The 16,921-nt window shown below is 38.1% G+C and overlaps 1 protein-coding gene across 2 annotated transcripts in view; it reads left to right on the top strand.

The window, feature by feature from the left end:
* Window positions 1–1,610, top strand: part of LOC113082497 (growth/differentiation factor 11-like) — a 49,445-nt gene extending 47,835 nt beyond the window's left edge. Inside the window, exons 2-3 of one of the 2 annotated variants that reach the window (XM_026254124.1) lie at window positions 451–824; window positions 1,007–1,610. In XM_026254124.1, coding sequence (XP_026109909.1) covers window positions 451–824; window positions 1,007–1,384 — 752 coding nt within the window. In that variant the 3' untranslated portion in view covers window positions 1,385–1,610. Of the gene's footprint in view, window positions 1–450; window positions 825–1,003 lie in introns of both variants that reach the window. The other variant, XM_026254123.1, reaches the window with a different exon arrangement.
* Window positions 1,611–16,921: the final 15,311 nt, after the last annotated feature.

Raw genomic sequence — 16,921 nt, 5'->3', positions numbered from 1 at the left:
ATTTATTTAATCAAATGTAGTTATAATTATTTATTTTATTTTTCCTAATTTCCTATTGAGGTCATTTTATACCACTATAGAATAGTGGTATAAATAGAATAAAATTATGACCTTTTTTTTGGACTGTTTATTATTTTCCAGTCATATTATTTATTTATTTATTTATTTGTTCGTTTTTTTATTTAATTATTTGTATGTTGAAATTGCAAGTACGATCACTGGTACCAAGTTCCATACCATTCCAATAAAATGTAAACATTTTGGTCACCAGCATCTGAAGACTAGAAAAGGTTAAAGGCATGTGTCCACCACACATTGTTTTCCTGAAGCTTCTTACATCTATATTTCAGTTTTATATTTATATTGTTTTGCTTATATCATACTGTCATACTATTTAACCATTTTAAATGCAATTTCAGTGTATAATAGCATTTTTTTTTTCTCCTTCAGCTGAACCTCTGGTGCAGGTGGATGGGAAACCCAGCTGTTGTTTCTTCAAGTTCAGTCCAAAACTGATGTTTACCAAGGTCCTGAAAGCCCAGCTGTGGGTTTATCTGCAGCCACTACAGCAAACTTCCACTGTTTACCTGCAGATCCTTCGCCTTAAACCTATCACTGAGCAAGGAAGCAGACACATCCGTATCCGGTCACTCAAAATAGAGCTCAGTTCGCAAGCGGGTCATTGGCAGAGCATTGATTTCAAACATGTGCTGCAGAACTGGTTCAAGCAGCCACACACAAACTGGGGCATTGATATAAATGCCTATGATGAGAGTGGCAATGACCTGGCTGTGACGTCTCTGCGGCCTGGAGAGGAAGGACTGGTAAGGACCCTTAGATCTGTTAGACCAAAAAAAATGCTATACCGGAAACAATAATCATTGTACTACTAAAACATATTTAAAATTTTTAGCTTTATGTCAGTTGAGGTGCATTTGAGACTGATGTTTATAGAGGGTACTTGACCCATCTCTGTATGTCTTCTTCCTCCCGTAATCTCCAGCAGCCATTCCTGGAGGTCAAGGTTCTTGAAACAACCAAGCGCTCACGGAGAAATCTGGGTCTTGACTGTGATGAGCATTCCACAGAATCCCGCTGTTGTCGCTACCCGCTCACAGTGGACTTTGAAGCTTTTGGCTGGGATTGGATCATTGCACCCAAACGTTACAAGGCAAACTACTGTTCAGGCCAGTGTGAGTACATGTTCATGCAGAAGTACCCACATACTCATCTGGTTCAGCATGCCAATCCTAGAGGCTCGGCTGGGCCATGCTGCACACCCACAAAGATGTCGCCGATAAACATGCTGTACTTCAATGATAAACAGCAGATAATCCATGGCAAAATCCCTGGAATGGTGGTGGACCGATGTGGCTGTTCATAGAATTATGTGTTTTGGTTGAGCTAAGGGGAAGTGATGGAAGGAGGGTGTTAGTGATGCAAGTCTCTGCAATTTCCTTATATTTTCTTTACATTCCTTGGAAAGAATACTACATAATGTACATAGATCAAAAACACATATATTGTTTCTTTCATAAATCCTAGTAAAACACTTAGGTCCAGGATCCTAATAAATCCTAATTTCTCACTTTACTATTTGAATTTGAATTGTAGTTTTACCAAATATTTGGTTTATAATATATATATATATATATATATATATATATATATATATATATATATATATATATATATATATATATATATATATATATATATATATATATATATATGTATGTATGTATATATATATATATGCACACACACACAACAAGACATGGTTTCTTTTTTCTTTTCTTTTTCTTTTTTTTTTTTTTTTTTTTTTGAGGCATTGCACTGGGTATTTCTCAGATTCAGGTCGAAAATCTCACTCTACATCAAATATATTTCTCACTCTACATCAAATATATTTCTCATTGTCTGTGATTTTGTTGCTTTATGCAGTATTACACATTCAAAGAAAACTAAAAAAAATATTGATGCTGGAAACTTCACTGGAAAAGAGTTTCAGAATGGAAGATGTATATATAACACTATAAAAAACACTTGTGGAGTTTTAGTGTTTATCTGTCATTTAGGAATGTATACTATTAGTATATATTTTTTAATTATTATTTGCATATACATCTTTCAGTTGTGAGAAAGATTTTGACATTGAGTCCAAAGTGTTTAAGCCAGCATACTAAGACTTATTCTAGGTTCCATACATGCATTTCATTGTACTTTAAAGCTAATATTATGCATTAAAGAAATCATGGCAGGAGACAAATGAACCCCGCACCCTCCACTAAAGCTGCTTCCATTATGTTGCAACATTCCAAATAGTCTAGGCACCCTTTCATGACTTCTTTGATCCTCTTTTTACTCATGAAAATGACAAAGGAAAAGAAAGGAAGACATTTTCATTCTACAACTTTTAGGCAGAAAAGGAACATAACCAATTATTTTAGACACAGGAATTTATGATGTAGTACTGTTCATGTGTTTCAGCATCTGTGATCGACAAAATCATCATAACAAAAAAATAAATGACAAAAATAAATTATTTATTGAAAAATAAAGTGAAAAGAGTGCCTCTCTCTCACACACACACACAGTAAATTAATTGTAATTTGTGTAAAAATAATGTATCCTATGAACTTTAATTTTACGTGTTATTTTCAGAAATGTCTTTGCTTACATAAACTACCAATAAATCAGTGTCAAGGTAAACCAAAATAAAACATGTTCATGGCTATATGCAATTGTACTGAATCCAAAAGAGTTTTTAGCTGAACTGAATACAGTAATATATAGGTCACTATGTTTGCACATGTATTTACATGAATAAAAAGAACAGATGTCACAGTGGATCACAACAGTACCATATCCTTTGTAAAAAAGACACTTGTCTGCAATTCAGAGAAAATTTATTTCATTTAACTTAACTAGTTGTATTTAATCAAACACCATTCCCTGTCCTTTTCCAAACTTAAATGATACAGTAAACTTTGGGAGTGCTGAAAAAGCAAAGGATGGAGAGGGGGAGTTGTGCAGTAGAATATATATTTTTTTCTATTCATCAAATATGTCCCTTTGTTGAAAACAAAAGCACTATAATGTTGGATAAAAGAGGAGCCTTCTTATACTAAATCCAAGTAACACACACACACACACACACAGACACACATATATAAAATCACAAAAGACAAAAAGGATGGCAGTGGGATGGTGCTGAAGGGTATAAACGATTATTATGGGCACTCTATACCAACAACAAATTTTGCACTATGGGAAGTAAATAGCAAGAGGAATTTTTATTTCCATTTCTATTTGACCTTTTCAAGCACAATAATGTGCAGATGGATTTTAATAGCTAAATGATGTCTAATGAATTTACAGAAGGTATAGTCCATCCACCATATCTGTCTTTATGCCTTTGAAAACCTTCTGATGAAGCAGAAACCGGTTGTTGGCCCAATCTAAATCATATCACATCAAAAAATTTAAAACTGGCCGATGCCTGAAGTTTTAAATGGTTGTTTTGCAATTCTATCAAATCCACAAACCTGAACTCTATAAAGCCTTAACATTCTAGATAGCATCTGATTTGAAAGTCAAGTTTTGGCAAGTATAGTTTGTGGCTTGTAAAAAGTGGCTGTGCACCATGAGAATGCAGAATATAAAGGACTGGAAATACTAAGATTAACTAGCAATGAACATAAGGTTTACAGCAGAAACAAAGTTATATGGGCCAAAATAAATTAACTCTATTGAAAACTAAATCAGTCACAATATAAGTAAAAGCTACCTCATCAACAGTTTGAAACCTTGCTATGAAATAAAAATTGACAAATTTTTATAAATCCTAAATTTTTATGGTCAAAATACAAATGCATGTAATTGCATCATAGAAGTTTTATTATTGCCATTTCAGTTCTGTCATTTTTTGTAGAACATTATTACTTGAATGATTTACAAGTCTTCTAAAATGCCACAGGGTCTCTATATCAAGGTCCTTTAAGGACAGAAAAAATGGAAAGTATGATTTGCAGATCATAAGTCATCAACCTGTTAAGTTGTACAGTTCAAAACTTCTGCATAATGTAATGTTCTCAATGTTTTGTCATACAATATGTGGAGAAATAATAATTGTGATTTGTAAATGTGAAAAAAAATCCAAATGAAAACATTCTACATTTTATAGTGTTGACAGATTTTCTGCTTTGAAGATTTACCTACTTTTTTTAGTCATGTTCAGCCACTCTTGTTATGTAGAGAAATTATGAAGTAGTTTGGTTTTCATCCAAATAAGAAAACCTCATCATTCCTGTCCTTTTTTTAATGCTTTGTACAATAAATACTTTATTTAGAATACAAAATGACTGCCCCTTTCTTAATACACTGTTTTGACTGACTATGTCAATAAAAGTTGTTTCAGATAGTTTTTGTTTTTGTTTAGTTTTTTTTTTTTTTTTTTTTTTTGTTCAAGTGGAGCTTGCATGGTCTTGCTATAAATTGTTCTGCTACATCGTGACAGGCAGACATAACTGCTGGACCATTGTAGCATTGAATGCAAGTGGTCAGTATTGCATTTATGTAATGCCTGTTTGATCATTTTCAAGAGCGATCTGGCATCTAATCGACTGGCTGGAGTAAAATTAAGGAGTTCCTATAATGGAAAGCCACTGTGCAAATAACGTGTTGCCACAGACACCTGCTTTTTTGCTGACATTCCTTAATTGACTATTAAGTCTATTCAACTATCATCAAAAAATTATGTCCTATTTAATGTCGTGGTGTGTGTATTTTGCATTTTGGGGATTGTCAAGTGTTTTGTTTTAATTTTATTTTTTTTATTTGTATTTTTTCAACAAATTTACCAATAAGATGCAAAAGCTCAATAAAGTTGCCTTTGGCAGAATTCTCCTTTTTCATGTGACTTCTTTGTGCAATTGTCAGGCAGACAATTCAGCAATTGTTTGCATGTATTTCCTATTTCCTATTACAACTTTTATTCACTCAAGGGCCATCCATTTTGTTTTGTGTGTAGACATCTTTCATGCCCATTAGGCACTCTCTTTTTGTGATGTGATTTTGTGATTTGAGAGATGTCTTCACACAAAACAAAATATTCTAGCCAATTTTAGTCCTTGTACCACTTTGCAGTTAAAAAGTTGTACATGTACCAGGATATTGCCATAATATTTCCTTAGGAGAGCAAGTACTGTTGGCTGACATATACTGTATAAGGACAGTCAAATGTGTTGTTGGTGAGGGGGCTGAAAGCTGTGCCACTCAGTTTATTACAAATAGTTACTGCCATTTGTTCTGCCCAGGGGATAACAAAGAGCAGATCTTCCTTTCAATCTGTAATTTCAGATTCCAGCAGCTGTTGACTTGTGTTATTGCCCTCCTCTGAGCTTTTCAAAGATGTATCTGAAGTTTAATGCTCTTTGCTTGTTATTAGCTATGCTCCATTGTGATTGCTGTTGATGACTAATATGCGCCATCCCTGAGCACAGCCTAAATTACTCCTCCCCCATCAAGGCCATTGTTTGTAGGCACATTAAAGGTACAATTTTTAAGATATTTGCAGTAAAATATCCAAAAACCACTAGACTAGTGTTCTATATTTTGTCCAGCTGATTACTAACAATATCTCTAATGTTTTGAACTACTTGTAAATCATGAGAAAATTCCAATTCTAAATAGTGACACGGGACAGCGCAGTCGCCTGTCAGCGACGTTACATGTCATGGACAAATGCGGAAGTAGTGTCTAGCATCCAGCAAACCACTAGCTTGCTTCAAGCAGTTCCTTATTTACCTCTTCTTGCACATTTTATGGTGGATTGTGTTACTTATTTATGGAACCGTCTGCCACTGGTTCTGTCGACAAGGACAGCTCCCGTAAACGTAAGCGTATGGGCCAACCAAACGACACAAGAATAGTTTTGGACAAAAGGGGGGAAAGAGCGAGGATCAATATCGGTGTTGTATTTAAAAAATCCGTAGTAAACATTACTCAGGTCTAATTCAGTATAATAAAATTATGACATCAAACACAACATTTATAAAACTTGACCTCATCCATTAAATCAATGATTTATCTGTCCATCTGACTGATGGTCGTCAGCGGTTGGTTAGACAACAAATCCCATCATTCCACACTCCTTCTTAGCGCCATCAAACCACGTGATTGTTATTGTTTTGGCAGTGCGTCCTCTAGTGGCAGGTCCTACAACCTGTACCTTTTAAATATACACATTTTAATCATTCATAACCATTCATTCACAGACATTCATAAAATAACATAAAATAAAATAAAAAAATATTAATTAATTAATTCATTCATTCATTCATTCAATCAATCAATCAATCATTCATTCATTCATTCATTCATTCATTCATTCCTTGGAGATGCTGTTCCGGTGCTATTCTCCCCCTTCCGATTGTAATGGTCCTGAATAGTAATCTGACCAATTATGGAGTCTCTAGGACCAACTCTACAGCACCACCACCGATTCAAAAATATACTTTTCATTTGGTTATAACTTTGGAACACTATGTCCTAGAAAACAAAGTTAATCTGTAAATCCTTATTAATCTACTCATGCTGATTACATTCAGTATTACATCCTTCAAATTTGGCCCACTTCTCACCAAAACGGGCCTCATTGACCGCAAACAAATGATTGAACAGAATATCTTTACCTCTGTTCAAAAGTTTTGATAAAACATGTTGACCCAAATTTGGATGAGAGGCTGTACATCAGCAACACTTAGGTCTTGGCCTGCCTTATCAGCAGTATGATCTGAGGATACATGTCAAATTTGGGAACGGCACCATAAACAGGTAATGAGAACTGAAAAATGGAGCAAAATTCTGTATAATTTATCATCAATATGAAAAACAATATAGCAAAAAAGTTTCAAAACTGTGCCATTTAGCAGTGTGCCAAAATATTGAAAGCACATATAGGCACATAATTTCCATAATGACCAATGAAATCTTCCAAAAGCAGCAAAAATGAGTGTTACGGTCACAAACAAGCAGAGACAATAAAATTCAGGTGTGCACAATCTAATAACAACACTGGTGCAAAATGGTTCAAGGCAAGGCATCCCAGTGCTGGGACCTGTTCTTCACTAACTCAGTTAGCTGGATTTAATAATGGACGATTTGGCATGATCTTGGATTGGTTGGTTTTTCAAAGCTCATCCCGGAGTTGCTGTCATAGCATCAGGGGCCCATTGCACAAAAGTAGAATTAAGACATCCAGGATAAATGACTGAGCTGAGCTCAATGAAGCCAAAACAAATGCGTCCAGGCTTAATTGGCTGCACAAAGACCAAGCCAGGATGAGCAGACACTGATTCATCAAGCCAGGTGAAACCAATCCTAGATAGGTGCGCGCTCATGGCTCACTCAAATATACCAGCCACCGATCACAGATTCACTGATTCACCATGGCAACTAGAGCAGCGTACTTTTCCTCGTCTGAGAGACACTGAAAACGTGTGGCAAAGTATTGCACCTCCTGAATGCGTAAGTAGTGCACAATTACACACTCACCGCTCCGCTGAAACATCACAATTACAATCCAAATAGTTAATTCACATCTTCAAAAATGTAGTTGTACTATGATAATGTAATGGTTGAATATTTTACTGGAATGGACTGCAGATATGAGTGAAATTGTGTGAAGTAACTCCATCACACTGTATAAGGCTTTGATAAATTATTATCAAAGCCTTACAGTATTCCTACAGTAGCTCACTAATATGGTTTAATCTTAGCCGTTGTACTCTGCTTCTTTTGTTGTCCACCAATTTTTCTGTGTGTTCTCCTGCTTTTATTAATGTAAAGCTGCTTTGAAACAATTGTGAAAATTTATGAAAATAATAATAATAACCACTTTTTACATCATGGCTGTGTCAAAAATATCACTGTGTATGAGGTAGTAATGATGAGATTTTGTGTTGACATGAATTCTCTGGTGTGTTGCTGGGAGATGGCTGCCAGTCTTTTCTCCTGACACCTTTCACAGACCCCCAGGAAGCACAGCAGGCCTACAACCATGCCCATGCCAGGACTAGGGCCAGAGTTGAAATGACCTTTGTCCTCCTGAAGACACGCTTTCTCTACCTTCACAAATCAAGGGTCAGCCCTGTGAGGACCTGTGACATTACAGTGGCTTGTGATGTTCTCCACAATGTGGCCTTCCTGAGGATGGAGAGGGCCCCCAGATTTGGATTGCCACCAGCCACCAGCCATGGACTGGGACAGTCCGGCAATCTTCCCTCCTCCTGAGGGACCAATATGTGTTGAATTAGTTTAGTTAGTATGTGTGCTTTAAATTTTGGTCCAATATGACCTGCGGTGGCAGAGGAATTTGGGTTTTTTGAAAATCATAACGCTTTCACAATCCATTTCTTCGGGTTTGTAAACTCATGGATTTGTGGCCCCACCCCCACCGGCAGTTCAAACATGCCACCGGTTTAGGCGTGGGATGCAGTTTATTGTGTTTATTAAACATAATTTTTTATAGTAGCCTATGACACCATGATCTGCACTCACAAAATAAACTTATATAATAGCATTATAAAATACAAACAATATCTGCAACTTATAAAATAGCGTTTACTTTACATTAATCACCAATAGGATAAGAAACTGCCGCCTGTGTTTTATAGCCAGAAATAAACACTAAAAAGAAGAATAGAAAATTCCCTAAATTTTTTCTTTAAAAAACAATAGTTTTGAGAGAAGAAGGTAAAAAGCAATACAAAATAAATAATGTACCAGTTATGTTGTCATTCCTTTGCTCTCTAACTAAATGCAATGTTAAAATAGGCCTAGTTATTTGAAGGGGTCATATGATGTTGCTAAAAAGAACATTATTTTGTGTATTTGGTGTATGTGTTCATGTGGTTTAGGTTAAAAAAATAATAATTATTGTTTCTCCTCTATGTCTCGCCTTTCTGAAATGTGTTATTTTTTACAAAGCTCTTATAAAGCTGCAATGTCTTTCGCTTTTACACCATGTGACGAAGACGTGCTCTCCTCAGCAGCCTCCGATTCTGAGGGTTTTTTGGGTGAAGTGTGCAGTTCTCTCCCTCCAAGCAGATAGGAGAAATGTACCTCCCCATCTTACAGTTTATGTGGCTATGCCGGCAGTAGAAGAAATTCTCTTGGCACATCTCACACCTAACTATGCTCTATCTTAGAAGTCACACACCCAGTTGCCATCCAAGCTGTGTAGAATAGGCTCTATGCACATGTATGTCCGCGTTCGACGCAAGGCTGCTCTTTTGTTTCCGGTTGGAGAGGTTTGAAGCGGAGGAAACGCGATTATGGCAGAGTCATCGAATTTTACTCAGGGTTTGCTGGAGTTGCCCAAATTTACAATCAATGATGTGCGAAGAATTGTAAGGATGTGCAGTACAACGCCACAGAGCAAACTTGAGAAAGGTTTCAAGTTTATGGGCCCTATTTTAACGATCTGAAACGCAAGTGTCAAAGCGCGAAGCGCAAGTAACTTTGTGGGCGGGTCTCGGCGCTGTTGCTATTTTCCCGGCGGGATAAATGGCTCTTGCGCCCGGCGCAAATCTAAAATGGGTTGGTCTGAAGTAGCTTCATTATTCATAGGTGTGGTTTGGGCGTAACGTGAAATAAACCAATCAGAGCGTCATCCAACATTCCCTTTAAAAGCAGGTGCGCAAGTTCCATTATGGATTGCTATTATTATGGCGTATTTACCAGGCGCACGCCAGGAGCGGTTCACAGCCGAGGAGACTGATGTTCTTGTAAGAGCAATGAAAGACAGAGAAGGTGTGTTGTATGGGGATGGGAGAAACCCACCCAAAATAGCGTCGGTTAAACAGGCGTGGGAGGAAATAGCCACAATTGTTTCATCGATTTTTTTTTTCCTGGTTCTTGACGGACAAACCAATTTGTCAGATGTCCTTATATACATATATGACCTCAAACAGGTCTGATCCTTAATTACTACAATTAGCCTGAATAATTTGTAAGCTAGATTTATGCCTATTTTTTCACATCTTCGTGGCACACCACAATGATTTCCGTCATCTCATGTGTTAATATTTTTTTTAAGCGTAACAATTTATGATTTGCAAAAATAACTGTTGCATCTGTGTAGATTACATGAGCAAAGTGTATGCGCGTTGTGCACGCTATACATTATGGTCAAGCATGCGCCCTTAAAATAGCATAATAAACAATGCGCAACGCGCCACTGACTTTAGACTAGGTTTTTTCTGGTCAGTGGCGCAATTGTTTAATGGAACAGCAAAATAGCACCAGGGATCGTTTGCGCCGGAACACGCCTCCTTTTTTGCGCTGAACCGCCCAGGGAGCGCAAGTTCATTCACTAGTTTAGCGACGTGCTTCTGTGGAGGGAAAAGCGCGCTTTGCGCAGGTGCAAAATAGGAATGACACATGCGTCGGTGTACAAAGTCAATTGCGCTGGGTGCAAGATAGGGCCCTATGTGTCTTTTTATCTCTGCAATTATGAAGGTAAATTCTGCTAGCCTGAACCGCCTGAAATGAACGGCTAATAGCTAGTATTTTTTACGATCCGTCCAGCAGCAGGTTAGTCATGTTAGTATAACTGTTTGACATTTAATGTGTTTGTAATTTTGTCTGAAAGTGTCAGGTAAAAGCAGGGCCACAAATGAGATCTCAGTTAAAGCTCACTGCTACCGCTCTGAGGAAAGCAGACTCCACACCAGCTGAGAGTAGGAGTAGTTCAAGCTTAAAAGTGATGTTCAAAGTTCAATTGGACATGTTCAGTCCAGTTCAGTTTTTACTTTTCCAGTGTTACCACTGTTTAGCTTGTATAACCACAGCTGTTATCTTAGCTAGTATGGATGATTATTATACAAAATAAGAATAAAAAATGTAATGCAGTTCTACCAACGACAGATGAATAGCACTGCATTATCACTGCAAATGATAGATGAAACAGTGCTAATGGAGATACACTACGACAAAGTTGGTTTAATAATCGCACATTCAGACTTTTTGTCAATAGCTTTCCAACTGTTGATGCAAAAGAGTTAATATCATTGACAATTATTGATTCCCTGATAATGTTATTCCAGATCTTCACTATTATAAGCCCTACAGTGGTGAGCTGCCAGACCAATCAACACTCGACCCTAAAGCTGTCTATGCTGACTTCAAACCAGGATCTCTTCCCCTTATCTGCACAATGAATCTCTCACCTGAAAAGACACTCGTGGAGTCAATTTTCGGTAAGGTACATGCTGGCAGTATCCTATCATATCAGCATCCACCACCTACACCTGATGGTTTTATCACCCATTAGGATGCACCCCATTCCCAAAAGTGCCACCAGAGGGCTACCAGATAAAGCCAACAGACTGTACATATGTGCCAATGAAGCAACCAGATGTCAAAGTGCAGGACCTAAGTGGCATTCACTGAGGAAAGAGAGGGTGACTGCTTCAAATTTTAGGGAGGTTAGCCATGTTAGAGGTCCAAGTGCTGCAGAAAACCTAGCTGAGACGATCATCCGAGGGACACGGCAAACAACACACATGAAGAGGGGACTGGATATGGAGGCAGGTGCCTTAAAGGACTATGCAACTCTCTGAACTTAAGGAAATGTGGACTGGTGATTCATCCAGATGCACCTTGGCTGGGTGCGTCACCTGATGGGCTGGTATTTGACCCGCTTGAGAGACCATAATTCTGCTTGGTTGAGATAAAATGCCCAAATGCACTAAGCAACGTTGACTGCAGGTACCTCAGAGTTGATCATGGAACATATAAATTAAAGGAAAGCATGCTTATTATTGGCAAGTGCAGGGGTAATTGCTTATGACGGGTATGGAATGGTGTGACTTTGTTGTCTGTGCCCATGATGACATGTTTGTGCAGCTCATTTACAGAGACACTTCTTTGTTAAGCTCCCTGAAACAGAGGTGTGATATGTTTTTCTTTTTTACTTATCTCCCAAAATACCTCTCTATGCACAAGTAACTAAAGAGGCACAGTGCTGAGGAAATTAACTGATACATGATTTTACAAACGTGATTTTATTTTGTCTTGTCATCAAAATGTAATTAAAATGTTTCACAATTCTATATTTGTTGACAATTTAATTTCAAATTATTTACAGTGAATAAGGACTCAATCTAAAGTTAAAACCAAAATGATTATTTCATGTGATTATACAGTAATAAAAAACATTGGACCCACTTTATATTAAGTGGCCTTACTATGTACTTACATTTTAATTTATAATTAGTACAATGTACTTATTGTGTACATACATGTTTTTACATTGTACTTATATTTAAAAAAACGACATGTAATTACATCTGTATTTAATTTCTGTAATTACATTTATAATTACACTGTTGGCCCATACTTTACACCTTAACACACCCTTAAACTTACTCATACCTCCAACCCTCTCCCTAACCTTACCCCTATCCCACCTCAATAGCAGCAAAAGTGTTTTACAATACAATATGAACACAATAAGTACATTGTACTTATTTTTTTATGTAAGTACATAGTAGTTAAGGCCACTTAATATAAAGTGGGACCGAAACATTTTTGCCCATCTAATTCTGCTTCTTCAGCATTAGCAATTGCCCAGGCTTTAAAACTGCAGTAGGTAACTTTTGTAAAAATATATTGTTTACATATTTGTTAAACCTGTCATTATGTCCTGACAGTAGAATATGAGACAGATAATCTGTGAAAAAATCAAGCTCCTCTGGCTCCTCCCAGTGGTCCTATTGCCATTTGCAGAAATTCATCCGCTCCCGGTAAGAAACAACCAATCAGAGCTGCGGTCCGTAACTTTGTTTGTGTTCAAAATGTAGAAAAATGTTAATAATAAGCGAGTAAACCATTAATCCATTTTCCAAACCGTGTTTTTAGCTTGTCCTGAATCACTAGGGTGCACCTATAATAAGTGTTTATATTCGGACTACTTTAGATAGCTTCGGGGGTACCGCGGCGTAACCCAGTACCTTTGTGATTCTTCATAGACATAAACAGAGAGAAGTATTCCGGCTACGATATTCTTCCGCAAGACGCAAGCAGTTCTGTTTATTAACCGCTAAAGCGTCAAAAGTTACCTACCGCAGCTTTAACTAAGGGCCCGTTTTGGTAGTTAACCAAGAGGCAGGCTACTGTGTACAGTTGATTGATGCTTCCTGTGAGAGAAAGAGGTATTGCTGTACTGAATATCTTGTGCTCCTTCGCCCTTCGAATGAGGCGCTCAACATGGACTCTGAGTCTTGCAATAGACTGTGTCCTCTGACCTCTGGCCCAGACAGTTGTGCTCTCTTTGACAGGAAGGTAGGTATGTGGACTTTGCAGGGAACACAGTCTTCCACAAGGAAACCCTTATCCACCATTACAGCCATTGTTGGTTTTAGATGAGACACAATACCAGACTGCTTCAGAATCTCTCTATCACTCTCACTCTCACCATCCCAATCAACCCTTTGAAAGTGCAGTGAGATTTGTAGTTGGAGAAAACCTCGCTCTGAAGGAGAAGAGAGTGTGGTGTTTGGCAGCGCAGTTCAGACCAATCTAAAATCACTTGTGTATCTGAGTAAGATGGAAAAACATCTGGCACGTGAGCTTTGACAGTCTCCTCATCCATCCAAATGCCAACAGCTCCAAGCACAGTGTAGAGAAAGTTAGCCCATGTGTTGATAATTCGGCTTACAGTTGATTGGTGGATTCTGAATCTGTGGGCCAGATCCTTCTGCACCAGACCCAATGACAGTGACAGATATGTCATGACCAGAAAAAACTAAAAAAAATGGGTTGAAGAGACTGTGAAAAGAAGAAAATATTTTATTACTATTACACAAACACCATTGCTGGCACAGAAAGTTTTATTGTAAAACGAAAAGATATCTTAATCATATTAAATGTTTCAGAATACATGTACCATTGCATTGACAGCATGAGGGACCTCATCTGTCCTGGCTGCAGTCCCTGCTCTTGTCACGCACACAATCTTGCCTGTTGCTGGCTCTATCTGCCTCCAAAAGGGGATTGGCAAGCGCAATTTGCACAAGTGCTTACTATTGGTCAATGCTGCAGTGCATTTCTGGTCAGGTGAAATTATTATGTGAATGAATGTTCATGGAACTTCTAAGTCAGCTTACCTTGTGTAAAACCTAATGTCATCATCGGAGGCAGCAAACCGCTCCAAACAGAACTTGGTGCTGATGGTTATCTCCTCAATTAGTTTTTGCAGCCTCGCTATTTGATCTTCATTGTGGTCCACGGACAAATCCAGGGCAGCAGGATCAGCACTGGAGCAGTAGTCGTGGTCTGAATATTCCACACCCATAGAGGGGGCTTTGGTATGCAGTGTGTCTGTGTTTGGTCGCTCTACCCTTTCCCAAACTCCGGTCCTTGGGTCTGGAAAACAGAAGTTGTTCCAATGAAAAAGCAACGGGACAGTTCCATTCTTCAGATGTCTGCGGCCGGCCAGGTCTGGACTTTGGAAGTGTCAGCTACACACTCTTGTCTGATTTGTAACTGTAAAATGGTCTGTCTCTAAAGAAAAGGACAAATCTTTTTGATGACCCGATTTCTCAGAATGAGATGATTGAATATATTTTAATTATTAACCTGTATAAAACAATTGAATCACAATACAGCACTGTAAACCATCATTTTTTACAACCCCATGACAATCACAATAACTAGATTGTGATTGAATTTGTGATAGAATTTGTCCTGATAATATTCTATTTAATTACTGAACATTTTCTTTTTAAAAATACAAATGACAAGTCTTGACCTCTAGCATTCACTACCTGAAAAAGGGCTACATCACAGTCCCCCCAAAACAGGCCTTACATAAATAGAAACAGTCAAAAATTAGTGTGTGCTGATGTGTTAAATTTTAGTAAATTTTGCAAAGCTTTCTGATAAGAAACACCATGAGGGGATTCAGGCTGATGCTTTTTCTTTGCACCCTCTTTGCTTAATTGCATTTGATCTGTGACTGAGGCATTTGATGGCACCAGGGTTGATTCTCGGAATGAACCTGCGAGCACAAGAGAGAGAGAAAACTTTCAGTAACACTTTCCATGAACCCCATATTTATAATACATTATAAATATAAAGTTATTCTTAAAGCATTAAAATGAATGCATAATGCATTATAAAACACTTATGATATGTTGTGTCATCTCATGAATAATCATAACAACAATTAAATATATGAATACTTTTTGTATTTGTGGTCATAACTTTTAACACACAAAGAATATATTAAATCTATTACATTCACTTATATATAAGGTTACATTTTATTTTGATGGTCCCCTTATAGTCTGTTAACTATAAGCAACTTTGCAACTATATGTTAACTAACTCTCATTAGAGTATTAGTAGGATTAGGTTAAGGCTAGGGTAGGTAGAATGATGATGTACTTGCAAAAGTCAGTTTGTCTGATCATCAGAACAATCAAACTGATATTACAATAAAATTTGTTAAAAACAAATGTGTCATCTCCGTTCAGTTTAAATAGTGTCTGTGCATTATCATTTACAAGTCAATGATATCGCTGTAGATGAAGTGACCCCAACTAAGCAAGCCAGAGGCGACAGCAGCAAGGAACCGAAACTCCATCGGTGACAGAATGGAGAAAAAAACCTTGGAAGAAACCAGGCTCAGTTGGGGGGCCAGTTCTCCTCTGACCAGACGAAACCAGTAGTTCAATTCCAGGCTGCAGCAAAGGCAGATTGTGCAGAAGAATCATCTGTTTCCTGTGGTCTTGTCCTGGTGGTCCTCTGAGACGAGGTTTTTACAGGGGATCTGTATCTGGGGCTCTAGTTGTCCTGGTCTCCGCTGTCTTTCAGGGCTGTAGAGGTCCTTTCTAGGTGCTGATCCACCATCTGGTCTGGATACGTACTGGATCCGGGCGACTGCAGTGACCCTCTGATCTGGATACAGACTGGATCTGGTGGCCACGGTGACCTCGGAACAAGAGAGAAACAGACTAATATTAGCGTAGATGCCATTCTTCTAATGATGTAGCAAGTACATAGGGTGTTATGTGAAGTGTTTCCGGTTCCGGTTCACCTAATTAGTGCAGCCTAAAAATCCTTTTGGATTTGGATATTAAAAGCATATTAGTATGTTATGTGTATGCCAGGTTAAAGAGATGGGTCTTTAATCTAGATTTAAATTGCTAGAGTGTGTCTGCCTCCCGAACAATGTTAGGTAGGTCATTCCAGAGTTTAGGCGCCAAATAGGAAAAGGACCTGCCGCCCGCAATTGATTTTGAAATTCTAGGTATTATCAAATTGAGTTTTGAGAACGTAGCGGACGTAGAGGAGTATAATGTAAAAGGAGCTCATTCAAATACTGAGGTGCTAAACAATTCAGGGCTTTGTAAGTAATAAGCAGTATTTTAAAATCTATACGATGTTGTCAGGGATCTGCAAGAAATGGGACCCAAATGCAGAATGAGCAGACAAGGGTATTTTATTAACAAGACGAAGACTGGAACAGCTGGGGAATTTGCAGTGAAACAGTTCAAACAGATGGGCTGGGCAGACAACAATACAGGCAGGAGGGATGACCACTGAGACAGTCCAAGATGACCACAGGCCCAAGCACAGAGTAGGCAGCTCCAGAGGAAGGGCCAGGTAGACACAGGAAACTCGTAGCTTCAAGTGAAACTGCAACGTCACCAGACTAGTCGCCAGGTAGAGACTCACAAGACCAGAGACTTGACACGTGAGAGAGGTGAGCTGCTTCCAGGCAGTGGGGTACAGTGGTCAGGAAATCTGAGTGGGGCCAAGACAGGACAATACACAAAAACAAGACTCAAAACGACACAGACAATTGAAGACAAAATTAGAACAAAGCAAAAGAAAACCAAAACTATAA

The sequence above is a fragment of the Carassius auratus genome, unplaced genomic scaffold (assembly GCF_003368295.1).
Source record: "Carassius auratus strain Wakin unplaced genomic scaffold, ASM336829v1 scaf_tig00036359, whole genome shotgun sequence".
NCBI classification, from domain to species: domain Eukaryota; kingdom Metazoa; phylum Chordata; class Actinopteri; order Cypriniformes; family Cyprinidae; genus Carassius; species Carassius auratus.
This window is presented reverse-complemented; position numbering and strand designations above follow the sequence as displayed.